We start from the raw sequence: 25,102 nt of genomic DNA on the forward strand, positions 1-25,102 counted from the left end.
AGGGAAAACATACTTGTTATGGGTCCAGACCAGAACCCCAATTTTAGTTAAAATCCCGGATTGATCCCAAGTATTTGCATTTGATAAAACTGTGAGAAAATGTTATTGCACCACAGGAGTGATAACACAGTCCAGTAGACTGCTTTTATATTAAAGCAACCTTTAACTTGAGCACAGAATTAAGCACTTTAGTAACAAAAAAGAAAACAGCCTTACTGTTAATAGATACAACATCTTGAACAAGATTCTCCATTTGGGAGACTGTATTCTCTGGAGCTGAATCGTCTCTGGTTTGTGCTCGCGCTAGGACTGGTGCTCAGAGACAATTCATTCTGCCTTGCCGTGCAGATTTATACATGGCGGTGTTCGCAAGAGGTTCCATTGCAAGTCCCACTATCGGGCCGCCACTTTGAGCAGGCGACCAGATAGCGAGGACTGCCTCATTTCAGAGAACTTCCCAACCCCATCATGTCACCCCAGCCTGGAAGCTAAAGAGCAGTCCAGGCAGAAACGATTAAAAATAAATCACTGCTTTTACACTCACCTATCCCTTACAGCTGTTGCCTCAAGCAAGTCCAGAAAGCAGCAGTAGTAACTTCATAGAAAGTGAAAACCAAATCATAAGGCTGTAAACCTCCTCTGATATTGGGGGTTTCTGGTAGGCGGTGCAGAAGGAGGCCATACGGCCCATCGGGTCTGCACCGGCCCTTGGAAAGAGCACCCCACTTAAGCCCACAGCTCCACCCAGTAACCCCTCACCCCACCTAACCATTTTGGACACCAAGGGCAATTTATCTTGGCCAATCCACCTAACCTGCACATCTTTGGACTGTGGGAGGAAACCAGCGACCCAAGCCAAGAATCGAACCTGGGACCCTGGAGCTGTGAATCAACTGTGCTAACCACTGTGCTACCATGGAGGCCTTATGGTCTTAGATATGGGGGTCTCTGGTGTGGATCTGGGGGTCTCTGGTGTGGGGTCTGATGGGGTGGGCTGGACAGGATATGGGGGGGAGGGGGGCCCTCTTATGGTCTTTACGCCATCTACCTTTGCCCACCATGAGCTCCACTGCACCAAGGCCATGCTGGCAAATGCTTGTACCAATCCACGCCTGCGTGAATCCCGAGCTGGAGAATCACAGAGGCATGGAGAATCAGATGTTCAGCCTATTAATAATGACTCCTCAAAATTACCCATTGAGAGCTGTATCTTTTTTCTTTTCTTGCTGTTTAATTGTGAATAGAGATAGTTAGTAAGGGTATTGGGCAGGATTCTCCAATAATGGGGTTATGTACCCACGCTGGCATGAAAAGCGACGCCAACCATTCCGGCGTCAACGGTCCCCAATAATGGGGAATGCTCCCCTTCCTCGGGGGCTAGGTCGGGCTGGAGTGGTCCCCACAGCTCCAGCTGGCGTGGAACAGCTGGCGCAAGTTGCGCATGCGCGCTATGGCCGGCGTATTTCCGCGCATGCGCGCTACGGCCGTCTTATTTCCATACATGCGTGGGGGTACCCTTCTCCGCGCCGGCCCCCGGGCAATATGGCGCAGCCCTACAGGGGCCCGGTGCGGAGGAACGTAGGCCCCCACGGAACCAGCCCGCCTGCCGATCGGTAGGCCCCTATCGCGGACCAGGCCACCGTGGGCCCCCCCCCCCCGGTGTCGGATTCCCCCGCTCCCCCTCCAGGACAGCCCCCGCAGACTCACCTTCCAGGTCCCGCCGTGTGGGACCTGAGTAACCCACGCCTGCGGGACTCGGCCGAACTTGTCGGCCACTCGGCCCATCAGGGCCCGGAGAATCGCCGGGGGGGGGCGCTGTCAATGGCCCCCGACCGGCACAGCGGGAATCCCGTGGGCGCCCGAGAATCGGCGGGGGGAATGGGGAAGCCAGCGTCGGGGCGCGATTCTCGGGTCCCCCCCCCCCAGGGATTCTCTGACCCGCCGCGGGGTCAGAGAATCCCGGCCATTGTATTTACTGTATTTAGTAGCATTGTTTAAGGGATAATTGGAAGCTATTTTTGGATGTGAAAGAGTTTAATATTGTGTTAATAACGTTTTATTTTGAAATACAATTTCTTTATGCAGTCGCTCCTGGAGTGACGTATTCTTTCCGCACAGTCTTACAAAATAAATTAAAATATTGGGATTTTGGTTCAGTACCCTAGCCACTGTTGGGGTCTGGTCTGGGATCGTAATAAGTGCACTTCACAAGAATTACAAACCAAAAACAGAATTGAACTCTACAATATCCAGGAAACAGTTCTGCAGGCACCAACATATTTCCAAGACCTCATAAATTCCTCCTGTGGGCCCAGTCAATGACTGTTTGTAGGCTGTAAAACTAAGGAAAACATTGGATGAAACACAGTTCTGTCCTTTCTCAAACACATATTTCCAGAGGAATATATGCAACAGTGGTCTTGAAACACAGACATTATGACGCAGATGGAAACTATTTGGCCGAAAGTGTCAGTTCTGAATGTATACTTCAGCAATCGAAAACAAATTCTACTGCCCTCTCTCGCCACAGCCCGATATCTTCCTCTGCTTCAAATGTTTGTCTCAATATGAAACGCAGGCTGACTTTTTCTATCGTCTAATTTGGGCAATCTGTGGATTGAGGTATTTCTACCACCTGAAAATTATAATAATCATTAGGGCAGCACGGTGGCGCAGTGGGTTAGCACTGCTGTCTCACGGCACCGAGGTCCCATGTTCGATCCCGGCCATGGGTCACTGTCTGTGTGGAGTTTGCACATTCTCCCCGTGTTTGCGTGGGTTTCACCCCCATAACCCAAAGATGTGCAGGGTAGGTGGATTGGCCACGCTAAATTGCCTCTTAATTGGGAAAAATGAATTGGGTACTCTAAATTAACATTAAAAAAAAAATCTTTATTAGTGTCACTAGGAGGCTTACGTTAACACTGCAATGAAGCTACTGTGAAAATCCCCTAGTCGCCACACTCTGGCACCTGTTCGGGTACACTGAGGGAGAATTCAGAATGTCCAATTCACCTAACAAGCACGTCTTTCGGGACTTGTATGAGGAAACCAGAGCGCCTGGAGAAAATCCACGCAGACACTGGGCGAACGTGCAAACTCTGTACAGACAGTGACCCAAGCCGGGTATCAAACCCGGGTCCCTGGCGCTATGAAGCAACAGTGCTAACCACTGTGCTACTGTGCCACCCTTTTTCTACCATCTTGACATTGATAACCTTTTTGTAATTTAATTCAGTCTTGTGTGGCATTACACTCTGTAATTTCATTGATCGAAACAATTTTTCCATTGCGATTCTAGATGTTGTACAAGTTTCTGGCGAGGGGGGAATACGACTCTTTGGAAGATTTAATCTTTACTGACATTTCAATTGAAGTCAAGATTTTCAACTGGATCAAAACCAACAGCAGCATTGTTAGAACCTGGCCACAGATGTATCGGCACTTGCTGGAGCTCTCCCCAGGTATACTGTTGTCATATGAATGTATCCCATCAATATAAATAAAACACATGGGGCGCGATTCAGCAACTCCGTTTTGCCTGGCAGTAAACTGGGCGCAACAGGTGAATTGCAAGCAAACCCCAAATCGGAACATCACGCAAGTTGCCCCACATGTTCTACCTGGCAAAATCTGGATCTCACCCAAGCTGGGCGAGACCCAGATCTGAATATTTAAATGAACATAATTGCAGTGGCACCCTGACACTCTCCCTGGTACCCAGGAACCTAGACTGCCATTGTGTCTGGGCGTCACTGCCAGGGGTCAAGCCCTGGGGCGCCTTGCCTGGTAAAGGGGGATAATGAGGGGTCCCCAAAGTTGGTTGGGGCTGAGGGGGGAGCCTCAAAAACACAGGGGAGGTGCGGGGAGATACAGGCAGTCTTCGAAAACTGGGCCCCGATCTGCGAGGAGCCATTCATGCTGGCAAGCTGAAACTAGCCAGCAGGAATCACTCCAAAAGTGGCCTCCCTGAGGCCAAAGGAAACCAGCATAGTGCCTTTGGATAGCAGGATGTTTCTCGGTGCTGCAACCATTGAGAAACATACCGGTACTGCTAACAAGCCGTTTGGAGAACTTTAGAGTCCGCTGAATCGCACCCATAGTCTTTAATTCTTTTTTAAAAAGTGGATAAATAGCATGCAATACTGTAGCTTGAAGGTTCCTGTATACAAGTGCATAGGTTGAGGGCTATGGGTGTTTGGACAGAGGAAAGCTCCCACTTCTCTTCTTTTGAAAAATATTTGTCTTCAACTTTTCTACATTTTTACAATAAATAAGCACAACCTAAACACCCCCCCTCCCCCCCCCCCCCCCTCCCCCCGAACTACCCGCTACTCCTACCCCTTTACAGCCAACAGATCCTCAAAGTGTAAGATAAACAAACCCCATTGCTTGTGGAAACCCTCATCTGCCCCTTTGAGAGAGAAATTCACCTTCTCCAAACACTGGAACTCCGTTTGATCCCCCAGCCACACCGAGGCACAGGGAGGAGCCACCCCAACAGGATCCTCCTGCGGGAAATCGACAAGGCGAAGGCTAAGACATTCCCCCCTGCACCTGTCTGCAACTCTGGCCGGTCTGACACCCCAAATATGGCCTCCAGACTCTAAACCCCCATGCAGAACCTCAGACATGGTGCTGAAAAAAGGCCCCTGAAATGTATCCAACTTCAGGCAGCACCAGGATATGTAAACATGATTAGCTGGGCCCCTCTCACACCACTTGCAGCCATCTTCCACCCCCTCAAACAGCCGGTTCATCCTCACCTTCGTTAAGTGTGCCCTATACCCCACTTTTAATTGAATCAACCCCAGCCTTGCGCACGCGATTGAGGCGTTAACCGTCTGCAGCACCTCGCACTATAATCTCTCCCCGAACGTGATCCCTAGCTTCTCCTCCCCCTTGGCCTTAATCCCTTTCACGGACATCTTATCCTCCTCCATGATCTCACCGTAAATCGCCGAAACAATCCCACCCTCCAGCCACACAAACAAAAACACCTCCTCCTGCAAAGAAGAGGGCGGTGCCACTGGAAGGTTCAGGAAGATCTTTCTCGCAAAGTTTTGCACCTGCATATATCTGAAACCCTCCTCGTGCTGGAGCTCAAACTTCACCCTCAACTTCTCCAAGCTTGCGAACCGCCCCTCCAAAAACAAATCCTTCATCTCCTTAACCCCTTTCTCCTCCCATCCCCGGAACCTCGCATCCATCCTACCTGGCACTAACCCATGGTCTCCTCTTATCGGTATCAGCCTCGAGCCTGCCCTCAACTTAAAGTGCTGTCGGAATTACCTCCAAATCTTCAGCGTGTCTACCACCACAGGACTACCCGCGGACTTCCCTGGGGCGAACAGTAGAGGTGCTGTCGCCAGCAGCCGCAACCCGACCCTTTACAGGGACCTGCCCCCATCCGCACCCATAAATAATAATAATAATAATCTTTATTGTCACAAGTAGGCTTACATTAACACTGCAATGAAGTTACGGTGAAAAGCCCCTAGTCACCAAACTCCGGCGCCAGTTTGGGTACACTGAGGGAGAATTCAGAATGTCCAAATTACCTAACAGCAGGTCTTTCGGGACATGTGGGAAGAAACTGGAGCACCCGGAGGAAACCCACACAGACACGGGGAGAACGTGCAGATTCCGCACAGACAGTAACCCAAGCCGGGAATCGAACCTGGAACCCTAGCGCTGTGAAGCCATAGTGCTAACCACTGTGCTGCTGTGCTGCCTCCGTCTCCCTACCCCAGCTCTGGACCATCTCGGGATTCGCCGCCCAGTAACAGTATAACAAGTTTGGAAGGGCCAACTCCCCCCGACTGCCGTCCCCTTTGGAACACCACTTTCCTTATCCTAGCCAGCTTCCCTGCCCAAACAAACCACAGGACCAGCCTATCCATCCCCTTAAAAAATGACCAGTAAAAAGACTGTTAGACACTGAAACTGAAACAAGAACTATGGCAGAATGTTCATCTTCAATGCCTGCACCCGGCCTGCTGGTGTCTATCCCACCGCAACAAGTCCTCCTTCACCCTCCAAGCTAGTAAAATTGAGCTTATGAAGCTGTGCCCAGGCCCGTGTCACCTGCACCCCCAAATACCGAAAATGAATTGTCGCTGCCTGGAATGGCAAAGCTCCCACTTTTCCCCCCTGTGCCTGGAGAAGACACCACAAAATATTTGCTTTTCCTTAAATTCAACTTGTACCCCGGAAATGCCCAGAATCTCCTTAGCAACCCCATTATATCCCTCACTGATGAGCCCGGGTGCGAGATGTACAAGCTCCCACTTCTCTGATTGAACAATGTACCTCAGCAGCAACTTCATAAATGCGTGAGTGCCTGAGTGATACTTATCATTTTCCACGGGAACGGTCCTGTGATCTTTCTGAGGGAGACTAATAATTTACTTTCAATCATTGTAGAATTTGGGGAATTTGAGCCCATGTTGATTAGATTAAGATTTATTTTTAATATAGGACCCTAAAATAATTATAGTGTAATATTGGCAGTATATATTAAAAGGGCATGCAAATATTTACATTTTCTCAATTTATTTTGTAATAGTTAGAATCGGACATATTAAGGATGTAAATCTGGAACTGCTTGTGCCTCTTGCTGTAACTGAAACTCACGCTGTGGTGCTGGTGAATTCTTGCTCACCTTTTGGGGTCCTGGAGAAGCTACTTCAAAATGTGACATCTCATAAAGCCTATTTTCTACTCTACAAGCCAGTTGGCCGCTCCTATGTTGATTTCAGGCTAACACTCAAAGTGGTGTTAGTTCCCAGACGTAGATCACTGTTACAGGTACTTGTATATTGCCACCCTTTCATTTAGAAGTGTTATTCAGCAGGGTGATTTAAAAAAAATATTTTATTTGTTTTTTGATATTCTAACATTTATACATACAAAGCAATCCAAAAAGTACAAGAACAACAGAAACCCACCCCCCACTTCACCAGCCAACACTCCACCAACACTCCAATAATGCGAAGGAACCCCACTTCCCCTTCGCAGCTGATGGTAACCAACACTTTAAAGTGTAGAATAAATAGACCCCATCTCTTGTGGAACCCCACAATCGCCCCCCCTCAAAGCAAACATAATCTCCAAATACAGAAACTCCATCAGTCCCCAAGCCATACAGAGGCACAGGGCGGAGAAGCCGCCCTCCCACCCCAACAGACCCGCCTGCGAGCAATCAGCAAGGCCAAGGCTAAAACATCTGCCCAGCTCACGTCTGCAGCTCCAGCAGGTCTGACACCCCAAATATGGCCCCCAGGGAACTGGGCTGCAAGTCTACATGCAGGATTGCCGACATGGTGCTGAAAAACGACCTCCAAAATGTCTCCAGCTTCAGGCAGGACCAGAACATATGTACATGGTTGGCTGAACCTCTCCCACACCGTTCGCAAATGTCCTCCACCCCCTCAAACAACTGGCTCATCCTCAACCTCGTCAGATGTGCACCGCCTTTAACTGGAATAAGCCCAGACTCACACACGAGGTTGAGGCATTCACTATCTGCAACAATTCACACCACAACCTCTCCTCCAGCGCCAGCCCCAGCTCCTCCTCCCACTTGGCCTTAACCCCTCCGGCGACACCATATCCTTCTCTAAAGTCCTCCCATAAATCGCCAAGTTGATCCCTCCCTCCAACCCCTTAACCGACAACCCCCCCAACAATAAAGAGGGCGGTGTCACCGAAAACATCAGGAAAACCGTCCTTGCAAAGTTCTGCACATGCGTATAGTGACAGGCCTCCCTTCGCGGATCCCAAACCTCTCCATTAGCTCCTCCAAACTTGCAAACCGCCCTTCCAAAAATCAGTCTTTCATTTCCGTCACACCCCGCTCCTCGCAACCCCGAAACCTAACATTCAGCCTTGCTGGCTCAAACAGATGGTTCTCTCGGACCAACATCAGCTTTGACCCTGTCTACAACTTAAAATGCTGTTAAAACTGCCTCCATATCTTCAGTGTGACCACCACCACCGACTATGCGAGTATTTCCCTGGGGCAAAAGGAAGTGGCGCCGTTGCCAACAGCCGCAAACCTGACCCTTACAAGAGCCTGCCTCCATCCTCACCAACATTGTCTCTGGCTCCCTACCCCAGCCCCCACGATGTCGGCGTTCACTGCCCAAAAATAATACAACCGATTCGAAAGAGTCAAACCCTCCGTCTGTCGCCCTCTCTGAAGCACCGTCTTCTGAATCCTCGCTATCTTACCTGCCAAAAAAGTGACTAATTCAACCGCTCCACCCCCATGAGAAATACCTTTGGTAAAAAGACTGGTAAGCATACTTCCCATCAACTTCCAAGATTTCACCTACCAGCCGCTGCCGCTCCTCTCTTGCCTCCCTATCCACCTGCACCTTAAACAAGACGATCTCGCCCCTCACCAGCACCTCCCAAACCACCAACAGTGAGACCACCCCATTCTTATTGCCCACATAATCATCAATCACTTTCCCCATCCTTGCACAGAAACTCAGGTCTGCAAGCAGCCCCCCATCCAACCTCCACGCCGACCTCTTTGCAGGCCCCTTCTCAAGGATCACATCCATCAAATGCAGAGCACGATCCAAAATGACAATCGCTCAGTATTCCACTTTCCTCAACCCCGACAACAACGACCTCTGCATAATAAAGAAATCAATCCTCGAAATACATTATGCACAGGCGAAAAAAGAAATACTCTCTAACTCCTGGATTTGAGAACTGCCCTTTTGCCCCCCATCTCCTTCATAAACTCTGCCAACATCTTCGCGCATCCCCCCCCCCCCACCCAAAGTGGCCTAAACCAATCCATCGGGCAGCATGGTAGCACAGTGGTTAGCACTGTTGCTTCACAGCGCCAGGATCCCAGGTTCGATTCCGGCTTGAGTCACTGTCTGTGTGGAGTCTGCACGTTCTTCCTGTGTCGGCGTGAATTTCTTCCGGGTGCTCCGGTTTCCTCCCACAAGTCCCGAAAGACGTGCTTGTTAGGTGAATTGGACATTCTGAATTCTCCCTCCGTGTACCCGAACAGGCGTGATGTACGCCTACTTGTGACAATAATAAGGATTATTATTATCTTCAGATGCAACACAGTGTTTATGTCCCCACCTAAAATTAGCTGGTGCGTGTCTAGCCTAGCTGTGGCAGCCAACATCCTCTTCATAAACCCTACGTCACCCCAATCAAGGGGCTACACGCTAACCTACACCACCAATCTCCCCTCCAAAGCACCCGTCACTATAATGTATCTGCCCTCCCGATCCGTCACCACCGTCTCCATCTGAAACCAAACTCTCTTACCCACTAGTAAGAAGTCTTACAACACCAGGTTAAAGACCCACAAGTTTGTTTCGAATCACTAGCTTTCGGAGCGCAGCTCGAGGAATATAGATCTCTTGACTATCCGCGCGTGCGCGAGTGTGTGTGTGTGTGTATAAATATTATATATATACAGGTGTGTGGTGTGTGAGTGGTATTTATTTTTATATGTATTTTATCTAAATGTTGTACTTTTCTCATTAGGAATTGGACAAAATGCTGAATGACCACAAACGAATGCTTAAGAAACAAGTTGTCATTAATCGAAACTCCTGGTATAAATTACGTATCGGTAATGTGGAAATTGCAGGAACTTCATTTTTCATCACTCCAGAGGTACTGACACTTTTGTTTAGTTGGAGCATTGATCAGGTTCATGGGGAACATTGACTGCAGCAGTTGAAGAAGGCATCTCACCATCTCCTTCTCAAGGGCAATGAGAGATGGGTAGGAAATGCTGGCCTAGCCAGCGACACCCACATTCTGTGAATGGTACAGTAAAAGCTGATTCTAGAAGGTAATGATGATTAGCAGATTACATCCAATGACATTGAAGGATTTGTCACTCAGCCAATTTTTTTTTACCCAAGTCCCTACTTTCCCTTTTATTCCATGAGTTAGAATCTTGCTCAGAAGTCTGTTATGTGGCATTGTTTCAAATGCCTTTTGAAAATCAATATGCACCACATCAACGGCATTGCCCTTAGCAACCTTCTCTGTTACCTCCTTGTAAAAGTCCAGCAGATTGGTGAAACATGATTTTCTCCAAATGAATCCTTGCTGTCTTTCCTTAATTATCCTGCACTTGTCAAAGTGACGATTGATTTTGTCCCAAACTATAGTTTCCAGATGTTTCCCTACCACTGAAGTCAAACTGACTGGTCTGCCGTTGCCGCTTTCATCCTTGCAACTATTTTGAAAAGAAAATCTTTTTTTATTGGCTTTTCTCATGTTTATAAACAGTTGTGTATGTACATTACACTTTTCTTGCCCGCGCTAATTTACTTCATTTTACAGAGAGATTTGTTTTGTCCTTCATTTAACTAACTCTATGTACATTTTGTTGCCCTCTGGATCGGTCTATGGCACCCGCCCCCACCCCCACCCCGGGTTGCGCAGTCCTTTCGTTCCTCATCTTTTTTTTTTCCCTAGCTTACTCCTCGTTGCTGGCCTCAAATAGGTTTAGGAACAGGCCGATGAACTGCCCCCAAGCCTTCCTCTGACCCTCGGATGGCGTACTTAATCTTCTCCAGGTGGAGAAATTCTGAGAGGTCAGCGAGCCAGTCTGCAGCTGTGGGTGGTGCTGCCGATCGCCAGCCGAGCAGGATTCTCCGGCGCGCGATTAGGGAAGCGAAAGCTAGGGCGTTGGCCTCCTTCCCCATGTGTAACTCTGGCTGCTCCGATACTCCGAAGATTGCCACTATTGGGCATGGCCTCACCCTCACCCCCACAACCTTGGACATTGCCTCGGAGAAGGCTGTCCAGAACCCAGCAAGCTTGGGACAAGCCCAAAACATGTGGGTGTGGTTGACCGGGCCACTCTGGCACCGCTCACATTTGTCTGCCAGCTCCGGAAAGAACCTGCTCATTCGGGTTCTGGTCAGGTGCGCTCTGTGCACCACTTTGAGCTGCATTAGGCTTAGCCTTGTGCAGGAGGAGGTGGAGTTCACCCTGCTCAGTGCTTCGCTCCAGAGTCCCCATCCTACCTCTGTCCCCAGTTCGTCCTCCCATTTTTGTCTGGTCGCATCCAGTGGTGTTCGAGCCCTGTCCAGTAGCTGTCCATATATTTTCCCACAGAGCCCCCCTTCTCGCTGCTTGTGCCAATCAGGTCCTCTGTAGTGTGTTTTCTGGGGCCCCGGGGTACTCTACTGTCTCTTTGCGGAGGAAGTCCATTGGCCTTGGGCAGGAACAGTCCACCTGCACATTGAAGTCCCCCATGATTATTGTGATATTGCCTTTTTTACATGCTTTCTCAATCTCCTGATTTATTTTCTGCCCCACATCCTGACTGCTGCTAGGTGGCCTGTACATAATTTCCATCAGGGGGTGGGATTCTCCGAGCCCACGGCGGCTCGGAGAATAGGTGTTTACGTTGAACGGCCCATGACGCCGTTCCAACACCGTTTCACGAACCTCTGAACTCCCGAAAACCGCGCAATTGCAGCGGGCCCCGCATGGCCCGGAAAATCGTGAGAGGTGGCCCGCGAGCGATTCTCCAGGCCCCCAACGATGGGCTTAGGTAGGGTGCTCTTTCAGGGGCCGGTGTAGGCTCGATGGGCCGATTGGCATCCTTCTGCACTGAAGATTCAATGATCAACTGCGCTTTCCTCATCTCACCTCTCCAAACATCACCTCACCCCACTTCTCCAAGGAGCTCAATCAAGTTAGTCAAACACAATTTGTCTTTATTAAACCTGTGTTGGCTTTCATTTATTGACCCATGTTTTTACAATTGTTAAATTGTCTCATTATTATCACTAAACGTTTGCCACCACTGATGTTAAGCTAATTGGCCTGTAATTGCAGGATTTGGTCTCTCTACCTTTGTGCATTTTGCCACTCCTCTGACACCATTGCCATATCTAAGAATTTGATGATTGTGCAATTTCTACCCTGACTTCCTTCAATAACCTTGAGTATCTCCTTTCCAGTCAGGAGACTTTTCTACTCTGAGCACTGCCAAATATTTCAGTACTTTTTGTTTATCTGTCGGTATCTTATCCAATTGCACCAATACCTCTTTTATTTAACATTGGCAGCATCTTCTTTTGTGAAGATAGATGCACATGCTCAATTAATATCTCAGCAATGCCCCTTGCCTTCATAAATGAGCTTGAGGAGGGTGCTCTTTCCAAGGGCCACTGAAGACTCGCTGGGTCGAATGGCCTCCTTCTGCACTGTAAATTCTATGACCTATGATCTTACGTGGTCTGACATAGATATGTGACTCCAGACCCACGGCAAAGTCTCTGAAAGTGAGATACTCGGGGTCAATTAGGAATGGACAAGAAATGTTGGCCTTGCCAGTGATGCTCACATCCCATGAAAGAATAAAGAAAAAGAAGTTTTCATTTCTCACCTGTGGTTCTTGTATTCAACTCAATTCTTTACTAATTTATGAAGTTGACCTTTATCATAAACTACCTTTCCAAATTCATTTTATGTCCCGTCTTTTTAAAAAATATATGTTTATTCAAAGTTTTTCCAACAAAAATTTTCAACCAATTAAACCCCCCCCCCCCCCGTAACAGAAACGGGAAAGAGAAAAAAACAGAACAAAACATAAACATATCAATCAAACATAATACAGAACTTATACAATGGGTTTCTCCCGCACATAATAACCCTCCCATATGCTTTTTACAAGTACCCCTAGGGAAAAAAAAACTCCCCTGCCCGCCCAACTACCCCCCACGAGAAAGAGAGCCCCCCCCACCCGAAAGAGACCCCTCCCTCCCTGGGTTGCTGCTGCTGCTGACTGCCTCATTCTAACACTCCACGAGATAGTCTAGGCACGGTTGCCACCGCCTGAAGAACCCCTGCGCAGACCCTCTCAAGGCAAACTTTATCCTCTCCAGCTTAATCAACCCTGCCATGTCATTGATCCAGGCTTCCACACTGGGGGGCTTCACGTCCTTCCATATAAGCAAGATCCTCCGCCGGGCTACCAGGGACGCAAAGGCCAGAATGCCGGCCTCTTTCGCCTCCTGCACTCCCGGCTCGTCCGCCACCCCAAATAATGCCAGCCCCCAACTTGGCTTGACCTGGACTTTCACCACCTTGGACATAGTCTTCGCGAAACCCCTCCAGAACCCATCCAGTGCCGGGCACGACCAGAACATGTGGCCGTGATTCGCCGGGCTTCCCGAGCCCCTCCCGCACCTGTCCTCCATCCCAAAGAACTTACTCAACCTCGACCCTGTCATATGCGTTCTGTGAATAACCTTAAACTGTAAGGCTGAGCCTGGCACATGAGGAAGAGGAATTAACCCTACTCAGGGCATCAGCCCACAGACCCTCTTCGATCTCCTCTCCCAACTCCTCCTCCCACTTGCCCTTCAGCTCCTCTACCGAAGCCTCCTCCTCTTTATGTCCCGACTTTAACCATACAGGGTGCTCCAGCTTTAGATTTCCTTCCATTCCTCCACAGACTATTTTGTAATAAAACCATTTCCTCTTTGAAACTCTCCTATTACACAGTTACTACATCTGCAAATCTTTGAATCCAATCCATGTGGGCCAGGTGGCCCACCTCATTGAGTATACAATTGTAGAAAACACACCAGCACTCATGTAAAGCTTGATCTGCCAATGCTCTTAAAACTTTGAGAATTTCCCTCCAAGTTCAGGATTTCCTCCCCAACTGCTGTTTCAAAATGAGCCTGGAGCACACTTCGGCCTCTGACTAGTTTTCTGCTCTCAGGCATTTTGAAAAATGTGCAGCTTCAGCCATGTATAGGGACCAAACTGACCAGTGTATATAGAAAATATGGCTATCAGCTAAAAATGAAAAGGATGCTTAAACTTGAAGGTAGGTGGCTGCATATGGGGAGAAATATTGTTTCAGCCTTAATAATGGAATTGCTAGGCTGGAATTTGATGGATGATAGATGGTGACATTGAAGCAAAGTAAGAAAAGTTCCAAAATGGAGCCATGAAAAATGGAGTCTGTTTACAAGCAGTCAGCACCTAACCGATTTTGATACCGAGAAATGTGAGATGGACAAGAAGTACCTCTCTGTTGGCATATCAAGGTATAGTCCACAGACAACAGTGGCATACCATTCCAGGGCAACATCACACACCACTTTCAGGACTTGGAAATAGAGTCAGAAGAAGGTACTGTACTTCAAAGAATTAAGGAAGTAAAGAATTCCCAGTGCTTGTATCCATCAGGTGGCAGGTCAATGTTTGCTCACCTCATTAAGTGCTGCTGTGAACCATGTCTTATCGGGTTCATCATTTCCATGAACTTCAGAGGTTCACATACCATTGTAACTCTTGGAAACCATACCTACAAAGGGCAGGCATTTATGAGCAATATGCAATTGAAATGTTTGCTTTACTCACACCTCCCAAGGCAGACACCAAGTCCTTATCACAAACCTGAACATGTGATATGTAGATATGTACTGACCCCCAGGTTAGCCTGTATATTGGGAAAAGTCTACCACTGTCTTTATGTACCTTTAACTTGCAGCATTCAGGACATCTTCCTCACTGCGTTGTCAAGAATTTTATAAAGGATGAGTTTGAAGACTTCATTAATTGGACTTTGCTTTTTTATCATCTCTTGTGATAGAAGCTCAATAAGCCACTCATGGTCTTGATTGGGCTTCACCATGATTGAAGATTGAACGTTTCAGTGAAGAGACCTTTTTAACCATTTGACCATTTCTTTGCAATTAGGGAGCTGTACAATTCCAATTTGTAAACAATGCTGAAGAAGCACTGACAAAGTATGAGATAAAATTCAACATGAGAAAATGGGAAACATGGCCTATTGTGTTGGAGCTGGTGGAAAATGAGAAAAACATTAAGATACAGGAGACACTTTGGAAGGGAATGTTAAATGCTGAAAATGGAGGTGTGCATTGTGTTTAATTTTCAATGTAAAGTCAGTTCATACAAAGTATGTTGCAGTTTTAGATTTTATAAACTGTCTTGTCTCGTGCAAGTAAGACCCAATATCTACATTTTTTCTGTGCTCTATGTTTACAAAGTGCACACCAAGGGAGCTAAATGTTATCCTTCTTACAATGATCAAGATTAGTATAATCTCACAGCTAACTCTTCAAATGGTAAATACTGCCTTGCAGAGCAGGGCTGGATTCTCCGCTGCCTACCACTGGTAGCGGAGTTGCCTATGAGACGGAGAATCGTGCGCTAGCCAGAACATCGAGGTTCGCGCCGTGTGCCAGCAGGAAGATTCAAATAGATCAAAATTAATCATCCGGACACTGGATTCTCCAAGCCCGCATTAATTACCAGTCCTCTGGGCTGGGTTTCACGTGGGTGAGAATTGGTGCAGCTATTTCCGAGCGTGGCCTTGATGCAATGAACCTCGTGGTGGGTCAAGGGGTCAAGCGTTTAAGGGAATTGCCCAAACGTCCACAGGACGTTCACTTATAAGAGAGACTCCTGCCTGGAATTCTCCCCATAAGTGAGACCTGAGTCTGGAAGCCCCTCGCTGTGACCTCTGCCTGGATGCCCCCCATCAGAGAGACTGCTACCTGAAAACAAGAGAGCCGTCCAGATAGAGACAGTGAAAAAAACTCTCTGCTTTAAAACGCACCTGCTGGCTTAGGCAGAAGAAGCAGCACCTGTAAATTTCGAGAAAGTGTAAACCACATCCACCGGGTTTAATTTCCCTCAGAACTTTGATCTGCAATGCTTTCCTTTATAGCTATGTGAAATTCATTTTACTAGGCTGTGATTGACAGCTTTCATACACAGCCAGCCGTTTGGATTGTTTAATCTCAATTAGTTTCAAGTAGTCAGTCGTGAAACTAATCTCAATGTTTATAAACAGCTAGCTATGATTGACAGCTCTTGGACCACATGAGAGCACTGGCATGTCTTTGATGTGGTCCAAGAGCTTTCAATCATAGCTAGATGCTATAAACATTGAGGTTAGTTTCATTAGTGGTGGGCTCAAAGCCTGATCCTCCGCGCCCCCATGATGCTCTGGTCTTCTCAGCTGGGATTCATACGGACGTGAATTGGTGCAAATATTTTCAGGCGTGTATTTAGCTGATAGCCGTATTTCCTGACACGGTTGGTGGAGCAGATATGTATTTAACATTGGTGCCAAAGTCCATTAGAGGGCCCCAGCACAATGAAAATATTGCCCACCCCACTGCATATCGGAGACCCCCCCCATATCGGAGACCCCTCCATATCAGGGACCCATTGTATAAGAGCTACCCCCCCCCCCCTCACCCACTCCTGCCCCCAACAGTCATCCCTGCCTGGGAGATAAAGAGCAGTCCAAGCAAAAAGAGTGAAAAATCACTGCTTTTTCACTTACCTTCCCTTACACCTGTTGCCTCAGACAGAAGTGTTGAAACCAGCAGCTGTTAATTCATAGAAAGCCAAAACACATCACAAGGTTTTAAACTCTCTCAGATCCTTTGATTTGCGAGGCTTCTGGTCACTTTCAAAGATACAAGCTTTTAGTAGGCTGTAATTGACAGAGTAAAAGCTTCCAGACAACCAGGTGTCTGGATTGATTACTTTCATTTCCCTTCATGCTTGAATGCATCTCAACGACTCTATTTTGAAGCTAACAACAATGTTTTAAATCATCTAGCTATGGTTGACAGTCCTCACCACATCATAGGAGCAGAATTAGGCCATTTGGCCCATCGAATCTGCTCTGCCATTCAATTATGGCTGATATGTTTCCCATGCCCATTCTCCTGCCTTCTCCCCACACCCCTGATCCCCTTATTAATCATTTTCTAACTCTCTCTTAAAGACACTCAGTGACTTGGCCTCCTCAGCCTTCTGTGGCTGAAGAAATTCCTCCTCACCTCTGTTTGAAAGTATTGTCCCTTCAGTCTGAGGTTGTGCACCCGGGTTGTAGTTTCTCCTACTGGTGGAAACATGCTCTCACATTCACTCTATTTAGGCATCTCAGTATTCTGTAAGTTTCGATGAGATCTCCCTCATCCTTCTAAACTCCAACAAGTGCAGACCCAGAATCCTCAACCGCTCCTCATTTGACAAGTTCTTCAGTCCAGGGATCATTCTTGTGAACCTCCTCTGGACCATTCTTCCTTGGATACGGTGCCCAAAACTGCTTACAATATTCCAAATGGGGCCTGACCGGAGCTTTATACAGCCTCAGCATTTATTCCTGCTCTTGTATTCTAGCCCTCTCGACATGAATGATAACATTGCATTTGACTACCTAACTGCCCACTGAACTTGAATGTTAATCTTTGTTTTTTAACAAACATTTTATTAAGGCATTTATGGTTTTATAACAACAAAAGATACAAATACAAATGTAAACATAATTCAGTGCGTAACACCCCTCCCCCCTTCCATCTCTCACTGTTCCTGCCTAAGCTAAACCAAAGTAACCTAACTCCAACTAACCCCCCCCGCCTTATTGTATCTGCTAACAGTTTAGTTTTCCCCGAAAAAGTCGCTAAACGTCTGCCACCTCCGAACAAACTCTACATTGATCCTCTCAGGGCCAACTTAATTTTCTCAAACCTGAGAAACCCAGCCATATCGCTAACCCATAACCCATACCCCCAATTTCGGGGGCTCCGAGTCCCTCCACGCTAATAAGATCCGTCTCCAGGCTACCAAGGAGGCAAAGGCCAAAACGTCAGCCTCTCTTGCCCCCTGGACTCCCGGGTCTTCCGACATCCAAAAATTGCCACCTCTGGACTCGGCGCCACCCTCATTTTTAGCACCGTGGACATGACATCCGCAAATCCCTGCCAGAACCCCCTAAGCTTCGGACACACTCAAAACATGTGGACATGATTTGCGGGTCCTCCTGCACACCTCACACACCTGTCCTCTACCCCAAAAAACCTGCTCATCCAGGCCACCGTCATGTGAACCACCTTGAATAAGGCTGAGCCTGGCACATGATGAGAATGTGTTGACTCTGCTCAGAGCATCCTCCCACAGACCCGCCTCCAACTCCTTTCCCAACTTATCTTGCCATTTACGCTTTAGCTCACCTATCTGGGTTTCCTTCCACTCCATAAGTTCTTTATAGATTTCTGATACGTTCCCCTCCCCCACTCTCATTCTAGAAACCACCTTGACCTGTATCCCCTGTGGCAATAGAAAAGGAAAGGTCGAAAGCTGCCTTCGCACAATATCCCTCACCTGCAGATAGCGAAACCCATTCCCTCCCGGCAATTCAAACTCCTCTTCCAGATCCTCCAAACAGGGAAAGCTCCCATCAATAAACAGATCCCCCAGCCTCTCAATCCCTGCTCTCTGCCACCTCCAAAACCCCCCATCTAACCTCCCGACACAAACCGGTGATTACCACAAATTGGAGCCCAGACCGATGCTCCCGCCACTCCCATATGCTTCCGCCACTGCCCCCAAACTCTCAGGGCCACCACTACCACAGGCTTGTGGAGTATCGGGCCGGCGAGAACAGCAGAGGAGCCGTTACCAGTGCTCCTAAACTTGTGCCCTTACATGAGCCCGCCTCTACCCGCTCCCTCACTGACCCCTCCCCCACTACCCACTTCCTAATCATGGCTATATTTGCCATCTAGTAATACTTCCTAAAGTTCGGCAGTGCCAACCCTCTCTTCCACCCCCCCCCCCCCCCCCAACTCCGCTCCAGCAGCACTTTCTTTACTTCCTTACTCCCAAACACCCAGAGATCACCGCATTCACCCGCTTAAAAAAGGCCGTTGGTATAAAAATAGGGAGTCACTGGAAAACAAACAAAAATCTCGGGAGAACCGTCATCTTTATGGTCTGTACCCTCCCCGCCAGTAACAACAGGAGCATGTCCCACCTCCGGAAGTCCTCCTTCATTTGCTCAACTAACCGAGTCAGATTTAATGGATGTAGCTGCTCCCATCCCCATGCCACCTGAATACCCAAATAGCGAAAATCCCTCCCACCACTTTAAACGGCAACTCCCCCAGTCTCCTCTCTTGCCCCTCGCCTGGAAAACAAAAACCTCACTCTTACCCATGTTCAATTTGTACCCCGAAAACCGGCCAAATTCCCCAAATATTCGCATAATCTCTTCCATCCCCCCGACCAGTCAGAAATATACAGGAGTAGGTCGACTGCATACAATGAGACCCTGCAACCCCCGGACTAGCCCCTTCAAGTCCTTTGACGCTCTCAGCGCCATCGCCAATGGGGAGTGGGGACATCCCTGCCTTGTCCCCAATGCAGTCTAAAGTAGTCCAAAATCACCCGCCTGGTCTTCCCCTATCACCCTCGGAACACAGTCCTCTATCCTCCCCCGCCAATCAGCCCACCCCCATCAGCGCCTCCTCAGGCCTGCCCCCGGGTGCCTACCTTCATCGACCTCCAATTTGTCTCCCAGCACCGATCCCTCCCCTGTCAGCAGAACAATTCCCCACCTCCCCCATAACAAAATCGCAATCCCAACCCCTCTCAACAAACTTGTTCGCCCCCCATGGCGCTTCCATGAGCTAGCCTGCCCAGCTAGCCTGGTAGCCCCCGCCCAAAGCGTCAAGCATCCTACCCCCCATTGATCTCCCTCCCTCCCCACTCGAACATGCAAATGCAAAACATCACAATCCCCAACAAACACAAAGAAGAAAATTCCACCCACCATCCCCGATTAAGAACAAAGTTCACCCGCATAAAAAACTGAACAATGGCCCAAAAACAAGTGCAAAAACCTGGTACAAAAACAATACATACAAAACCCAGAGAAAAGAAATTTAGCAGCAAAAGTACAGAATTACTTGCCCCCAAGTTCAATGCCCTCCATCACCTGCCAGTCCCCTCTCCTTAACAAAGTTCGTCGCCTCATCCGGCGATCCGAAATAAAGTTCTTGGCCCTCGTAAGTGACCACAAACGAGCTGGGTACAGCATGCTGAACTTCACCCCCTTCTTAAAGAGGGTCGATTTAACTTTATCGAAGCTCGCCCTTCTTTTGGCCAGTTCCACACCCAAATCCTGGTAAACGCGCAGCTTGTTATCTTCCCATTTGCAGCTCCTCGTCTGCCTGGCCCACCTCAATATCTGTTCCTTGTCCAGGAACCGGTGCATTCGTACCTCCATCGCCCTCGGCGGCTCATTCTTCAATGGCTTCCTCATAAGCGCTCTGTGCGCCCTGTCCACCTCCAATGGCCGAGTACACTTTTTCTTTTCTTTTATTTCCTTTTCTTTTTATGTACTTAATGATCTGTTGAGAGCTGCTCGCAGAAAAATACTTTTCACTACATGAAATACGTGACAATAAACAAAATCCAATCCAAACGCACCTTCCCCCAGCAGCTTCTCGAACATACGCGCCACATATGCCCCTGCGTCCGATCCCTCGCTGCCCTCCGGGAGGCCAGCGATCCTCAGGTCTGCCTGCGCGACCTGTTCTCCAGATCCTCCACCTTCTCTTGCAGACTTTTCTGGTGGTCCTTCATCATCCCATCTCCGCCACAGCTAGCTGGTCATGCTCAGCAACAGCCTCTTCCACCTTCTGGATCGCCTGCCCCTGGGCTTCCAATCTTTGCTCCACCCGGTCAATCCCCACTATAATCGGGTCCAGGTACTCTTCTCTTGCTTGGCAAAGCTCTCTTGGAGGAAGTCCACCAGCTGACCCGTTGACCACTGGGCCGGCAATCCCAGTCCCTGAGTCTCCGGCATATTTTTCTGTGCTGCAGACTCCATTCCCTTCTTTGACCAGTGATCTCTCCTTTTCAGACCACTTCTGATCCACAAATCCGTACACTGGTGGGGGACTTTTCTCCTCTACCTCCCCAATCTCCTATTTTGCCGAACCAATCCCTCATAAGTCGGGGAAAAAGGTCTCAAAGGTCCACCACGAGCAGGAGCTACCAAATAAGCGACCACTCACCCTATGGCCGCCACTGGAAGTCTTGAATGTTAACCTTAAGAGAATCCTGAACTGGGACTGCGAAGTCCCTTTGTGTTTCTGATTACCGAAGCTTTTTCCCATTTAGAAAATAGTCTATGCCTCTATTCTTCCTACCAAAGTGCATAACCTCACACTTTTCCACATTGTATTCCATCTGCCACTTCTTTGCCCACTCTCCTAGACTGTAGCCTCCCTGCTTTCTTAACACAACCTGTCCCTCTACATATCTTTGTATCATCTGCAAACTTAGCAATAGCGCCCTCAGTTCCTTCTCCAGACCATTAATGCATATCATGAAGAGCTGTGGTCCCAACACCACTAGTCACCAGCTGCCATCCTGAAAAGGATCCCATTATCTCCACTCTCAGCTTCTGCCAGTCAGCCAGTCCTCTATTCATGCCAATACCTTGCACCTAACACCACGGGCTCTTATCTTATTTAGCAGCCTCCTGTACGGCACCTTGTCAAAGGTCTTCTGGAAATCCAAATAGATCATGTCCACTGGTTCTCCTTTGTCTAACTTCCCCATTACCTTCTCAAAGAATTCTAACAGATTTGTCAGACATGACCTCCCCTCGACGAACCCATGCTGACTCAGTCCTATTTTACCATGCAGTTCTAAGTAATCTGCCTTAATAATAGACTCTCAAATCTTACCAACACCAACGTCAGGTTAACCGGCCTAATATTTCTTGTCTTCTGTCTCCCTCCCTTTTTAAACAGGGGTGTTAAATTAGCCATTTTCCAATCCAATGGGACCCTTCCTGCCTCCAATGATTTTGAAAAAATCACCACCAATGCCTCCACAATGTCCTCAGCTATCTCCTTCAGAAACCTAGGGTGTCGTCCATCCGGTCCGTGTGATTTATCCACTTTCAGACCTTTCAGTTTCCCCAGCACCTTCTCCTTAGTGATGGCCACTACACTCACCTCTGTCCCCTGACTCTTTTGAAGTTCTAGTATGCCACTGCTGTCTTCCAGCGTGAAGACTGATGCAAAGTACCTATTCAGTTCCTCTGCCATTTCTTTGTTCCTTATTACTACTTCTCCAGCCTCATTTTCCAGTGGTCCAATGTCCATTCTTGCCTCTCTCTTACCTTCAATATAGCGAAAGAAACTCTCGCAATCTTCTTTTATATTACCAGCTGGCTTATACTCATATTTCATCTTTTCCCCCTTACTGCTTTTTTAGTTGTCCCCTGCTTGCTTTTAAAGGCTTCCCAATCCTCTGGCTTCCCGTTAATCCTCGTCACATTGTATGCTTTTTCCTTTGCTTTTATGCTGCCTTGACATCCCTCGTCAGCCATGGATGCCTTGTCCTCCCCTGAGCATGTTTCTTCCTCCTTGGGATGAATTTCTGTTATGCATCCCGAATAACCCTCAAAAACCCCTGCCATTGCTGTTCCACTGTCTTCCCTTCTAGGCTTCCCTTCCAATCAACTCTGGCCAGCTCCTCTCTCATGTCTTTGTAGTTACCTTTATTCAATTTTAAAACCATTTCATCTGATTTCAGCTTCTCCCTCTCAAAGTGCAGTAAATTCTATATATTGTGATCACTGCTCCCTAAGGGTTCATTCACATTAAGTTCCCTAATCAAATCTGCCTCATTACAATCACCAAATCCAGAATTGCTTGCTACCTAGTGGGCTCTACCACAAGCTGCTCAAGAAAAAACATCTCGTAGACATTCCACAAATTCCTTTTCTTGGGATCCGCTACCAACCTGATTTTCCCAGTCCACCTACATATTGAAGTCCCCCATGATTATTGTAATATTGCCTTTCTTGTATGCCTTTTCTGTCTCCGGATTTATTTTCTGCCTCACAACCTGACTACTGCTGGGGGCCTGTACATTACTCCCATCAGGGTCTTTTTTCCTTTGCGATTCTTCAACTCTACCCACACAGATACTTCACCTTCCAACCCTATATCGATTCAAGTTCATTCCATTTTTCTTTTTAAAAATAAATTTAAAGTACCCAATTCCTTTTTTCCAAATAAGGGGCAATTTAGAGTGGCCAATCCACCTACCCTGCACATCTTTTTGGGTTGTGGGGGTGAGACCCACACAGGCATAGGGAAACTCCACACGAACAGTGACCCGGGGCTGCAATCGAACCCGGGCCCTCAGTGCCGTGAGGCAGCAGTGTTAATTACTGCGCCACCGTGCTACCCAATTTTAAGTCCATTCCTTACTAACAATGCAACAAGGCCCCCTTTGCCCATCTGGCTGTCCTTTCGATAGGACACATATCTTTGGATATTTAGGTCCCAGCCTGATCCCCTTGAAACCATGTCTCTGTGATGCCCACAATATCGTACCTGCCAATTTCAATGTGTGCAACAAGCTCATTTACCTTGTTTTGTATACTATGCACATTTAAGTACAACACCCTCAGCCCTTGGTTGATTGCCCCCCTTCTCATAGTTGTCCCTTTTTTTGCTGCCATACATACAATTTACAATGCAGAAGGGTGCCATTCGGCCCATCGAGTCGGCACTGACCCTTGGAAAGAGCAGCCTACTTAAGCCCCTGCCTCCACCGCACCCCCGTAACCCCACCTAACCTTTTTGGACACTAAGGGCAATTTAGCAAAACCAATCCACCTAAACTACACATCTTTGGACTGTGGGAGGAAACCGGAGCACCCGGAGGAAACCCACGCAGACACAGGGAGAACGTGCAGACTCTGCACAGACAGTGACCCAAGCTGGGAATCGACCCTGGAACTGTGAAGCAACTGTGCTAACCACTGTGCTACTGTACTGCCTGAAGTTAGATTCCTGCCGCTTTCTATACTTTGTTCTATTAAGTATTCTGGAAACTTTACGAACCGCTCTTGATCCCTCGGCCCCTTTAACTTGTTTAAAGTCCTCATCATTAACCTGCACACTCACCTTCTCCTTTAACTTTGATTTTCTACAACTGAACCCTACCGCCTACTATTTAGTTTAAAGCCCTATCTACAGCCCTATGGAATGGAAGCCTGTTAATGGCATTAAAATGTATTAAAATACATATAAATGAGGTTCCTGCCCTTTGTGCATGTGAATCTCGTGCCAACAATGGCGAAGGGCGGGGAAAATCGAGAAATGTGCTCTCTCCGGAGAGAATTGCATTTCCCGATTCTCTCTGGATATTCCGCGCATGTCGCTATTCTCTTTGACAGCGACTGTAGGCTGAAAATCGCCCCCATCATTTGTGATTGCGTGGATCCATTTTAATCTTTCTTCCTTATTAAATGATTTAGCGTTTCTCTCAATATCCACTTGTGGTAACACATTCCCTGTTCTTACAACACTCTGTTTCAAAATATTTCTTTCCTTTTCATTTGCTGATAATTTAAGACCTGAATCACCACTGAATTGTTATGGGCTGAGTGATGAGTGTGACTTAGCTCATTAATGAGCCTAATTGACATCCTGCTGGTCGTCTCTCTGACTTAATTGAGGGGACATTTTGCTGTCATGGGAGACTACTGCATAGATTCTCCCGCAATGAAGTGAGCCTGGTCCACGAGAACCAATTCCTCAAAGTTCAGTCTCTTCTTTGGTATCACTTTAGTGAATCTCTTTTGCACTTTGTAGTTTTAATATCAGATGTAAGGGGCAGGATGCTCCTTTTTGCCGGCAGCCCGTGGGTTTCCCGACAGTGTGGGGCTACCCCACAATGGGAAATCCCATTGACCAGCCGGCGAAACGGAGCATCCCGCCGGCGTGCTGAACCAGAAATCTGGCGTGGCAGGACGCAGAATCCAGCCCAAGGTGTCCAAAACAATCCAACTGGCCACAACATTCTACCTGCAATTTAACCATTGATTTATGCAGTTAAAGAATTACCTCTATGCCTCTACGCCAGATTTATAAAATCGAGAACATGATCCTCCCGTATGGGGACAGAGTCCTGTCATGTGCATGATTAGCTGGTTGTCTCCTGGCACTCGGAGTGCTGAGAAACACCCCGCTATCAAATGCCCATCTGGGTAGACTGAAGGCCTCAGCAGGTAACCCGCAGCCGAAGCTGCACTTAGCCCTGTTCCTGGCACTGCGGAGCTCTGCTCACCGGAACCCCTCAGTGCAGGGAGACATCAGGACACCAAAAATGGCGTCCCAACCTCTCAAGCCCCTGATCCATCCCCCCCAGCCCCAAATTGTGTATACGGGGGTCCTCTGTTCCCCCCCCCCCCCCTCCCCCCACA

The 25,102-nt window shown here is 48.0% G+C and overlaps 1 protein-coding gene across 4 annotated transcripts in view; it reads left to right on the forward strand.

Moving 5' to 3' along the window:
* Positions 1–25,102, forward strand: part of LOC140414727 (uncharacterized) — a 147,110-nt gene that overhangs the window by 95,518 nt on the left and 26,490 nt on the right. For all 4 annotated transcript variants that reach the window (XM_072501001.1, XM_072501003.1, XM_072501002.1 and 1 more), the window contains 4 exons: positions 3,302–3,464; positions 6,569–6,810; positions 9,529–9,660; positions 14,734–14,911. In XM_072501001.1, the coding sequence (XP_072357102.1) occupies positions 3,302–3,464; positions 6,569–6,810; positions 9,529–9,660; positions 14,734–14,911 (715 nt within the window). The remainder of the gene's footprint in view (positions 1–3,301; positions 3,465–6,568; positions 6,811–9,528; positions 9,661–14,733; positions 14,912–25,102) is intronic.

The sequence above is a fragment of the Scyliorhinus torazame genome, chromosome 1, assembly GCF_047496885.1.
Source record: "Scyliorhinus torazame isolate Kashiwa2021f chromosome 1, sScyTor2.1, whole genome shotgun sequence".
Taxonomy (NCBI): domain Eukaryota; kingdom Metazoa; phylum Chordata; class Chondrichthyes; order Carcharhiniformes; family Scyliorhinidae; genus Scyliorhinus; species Scyliorhinus torazame.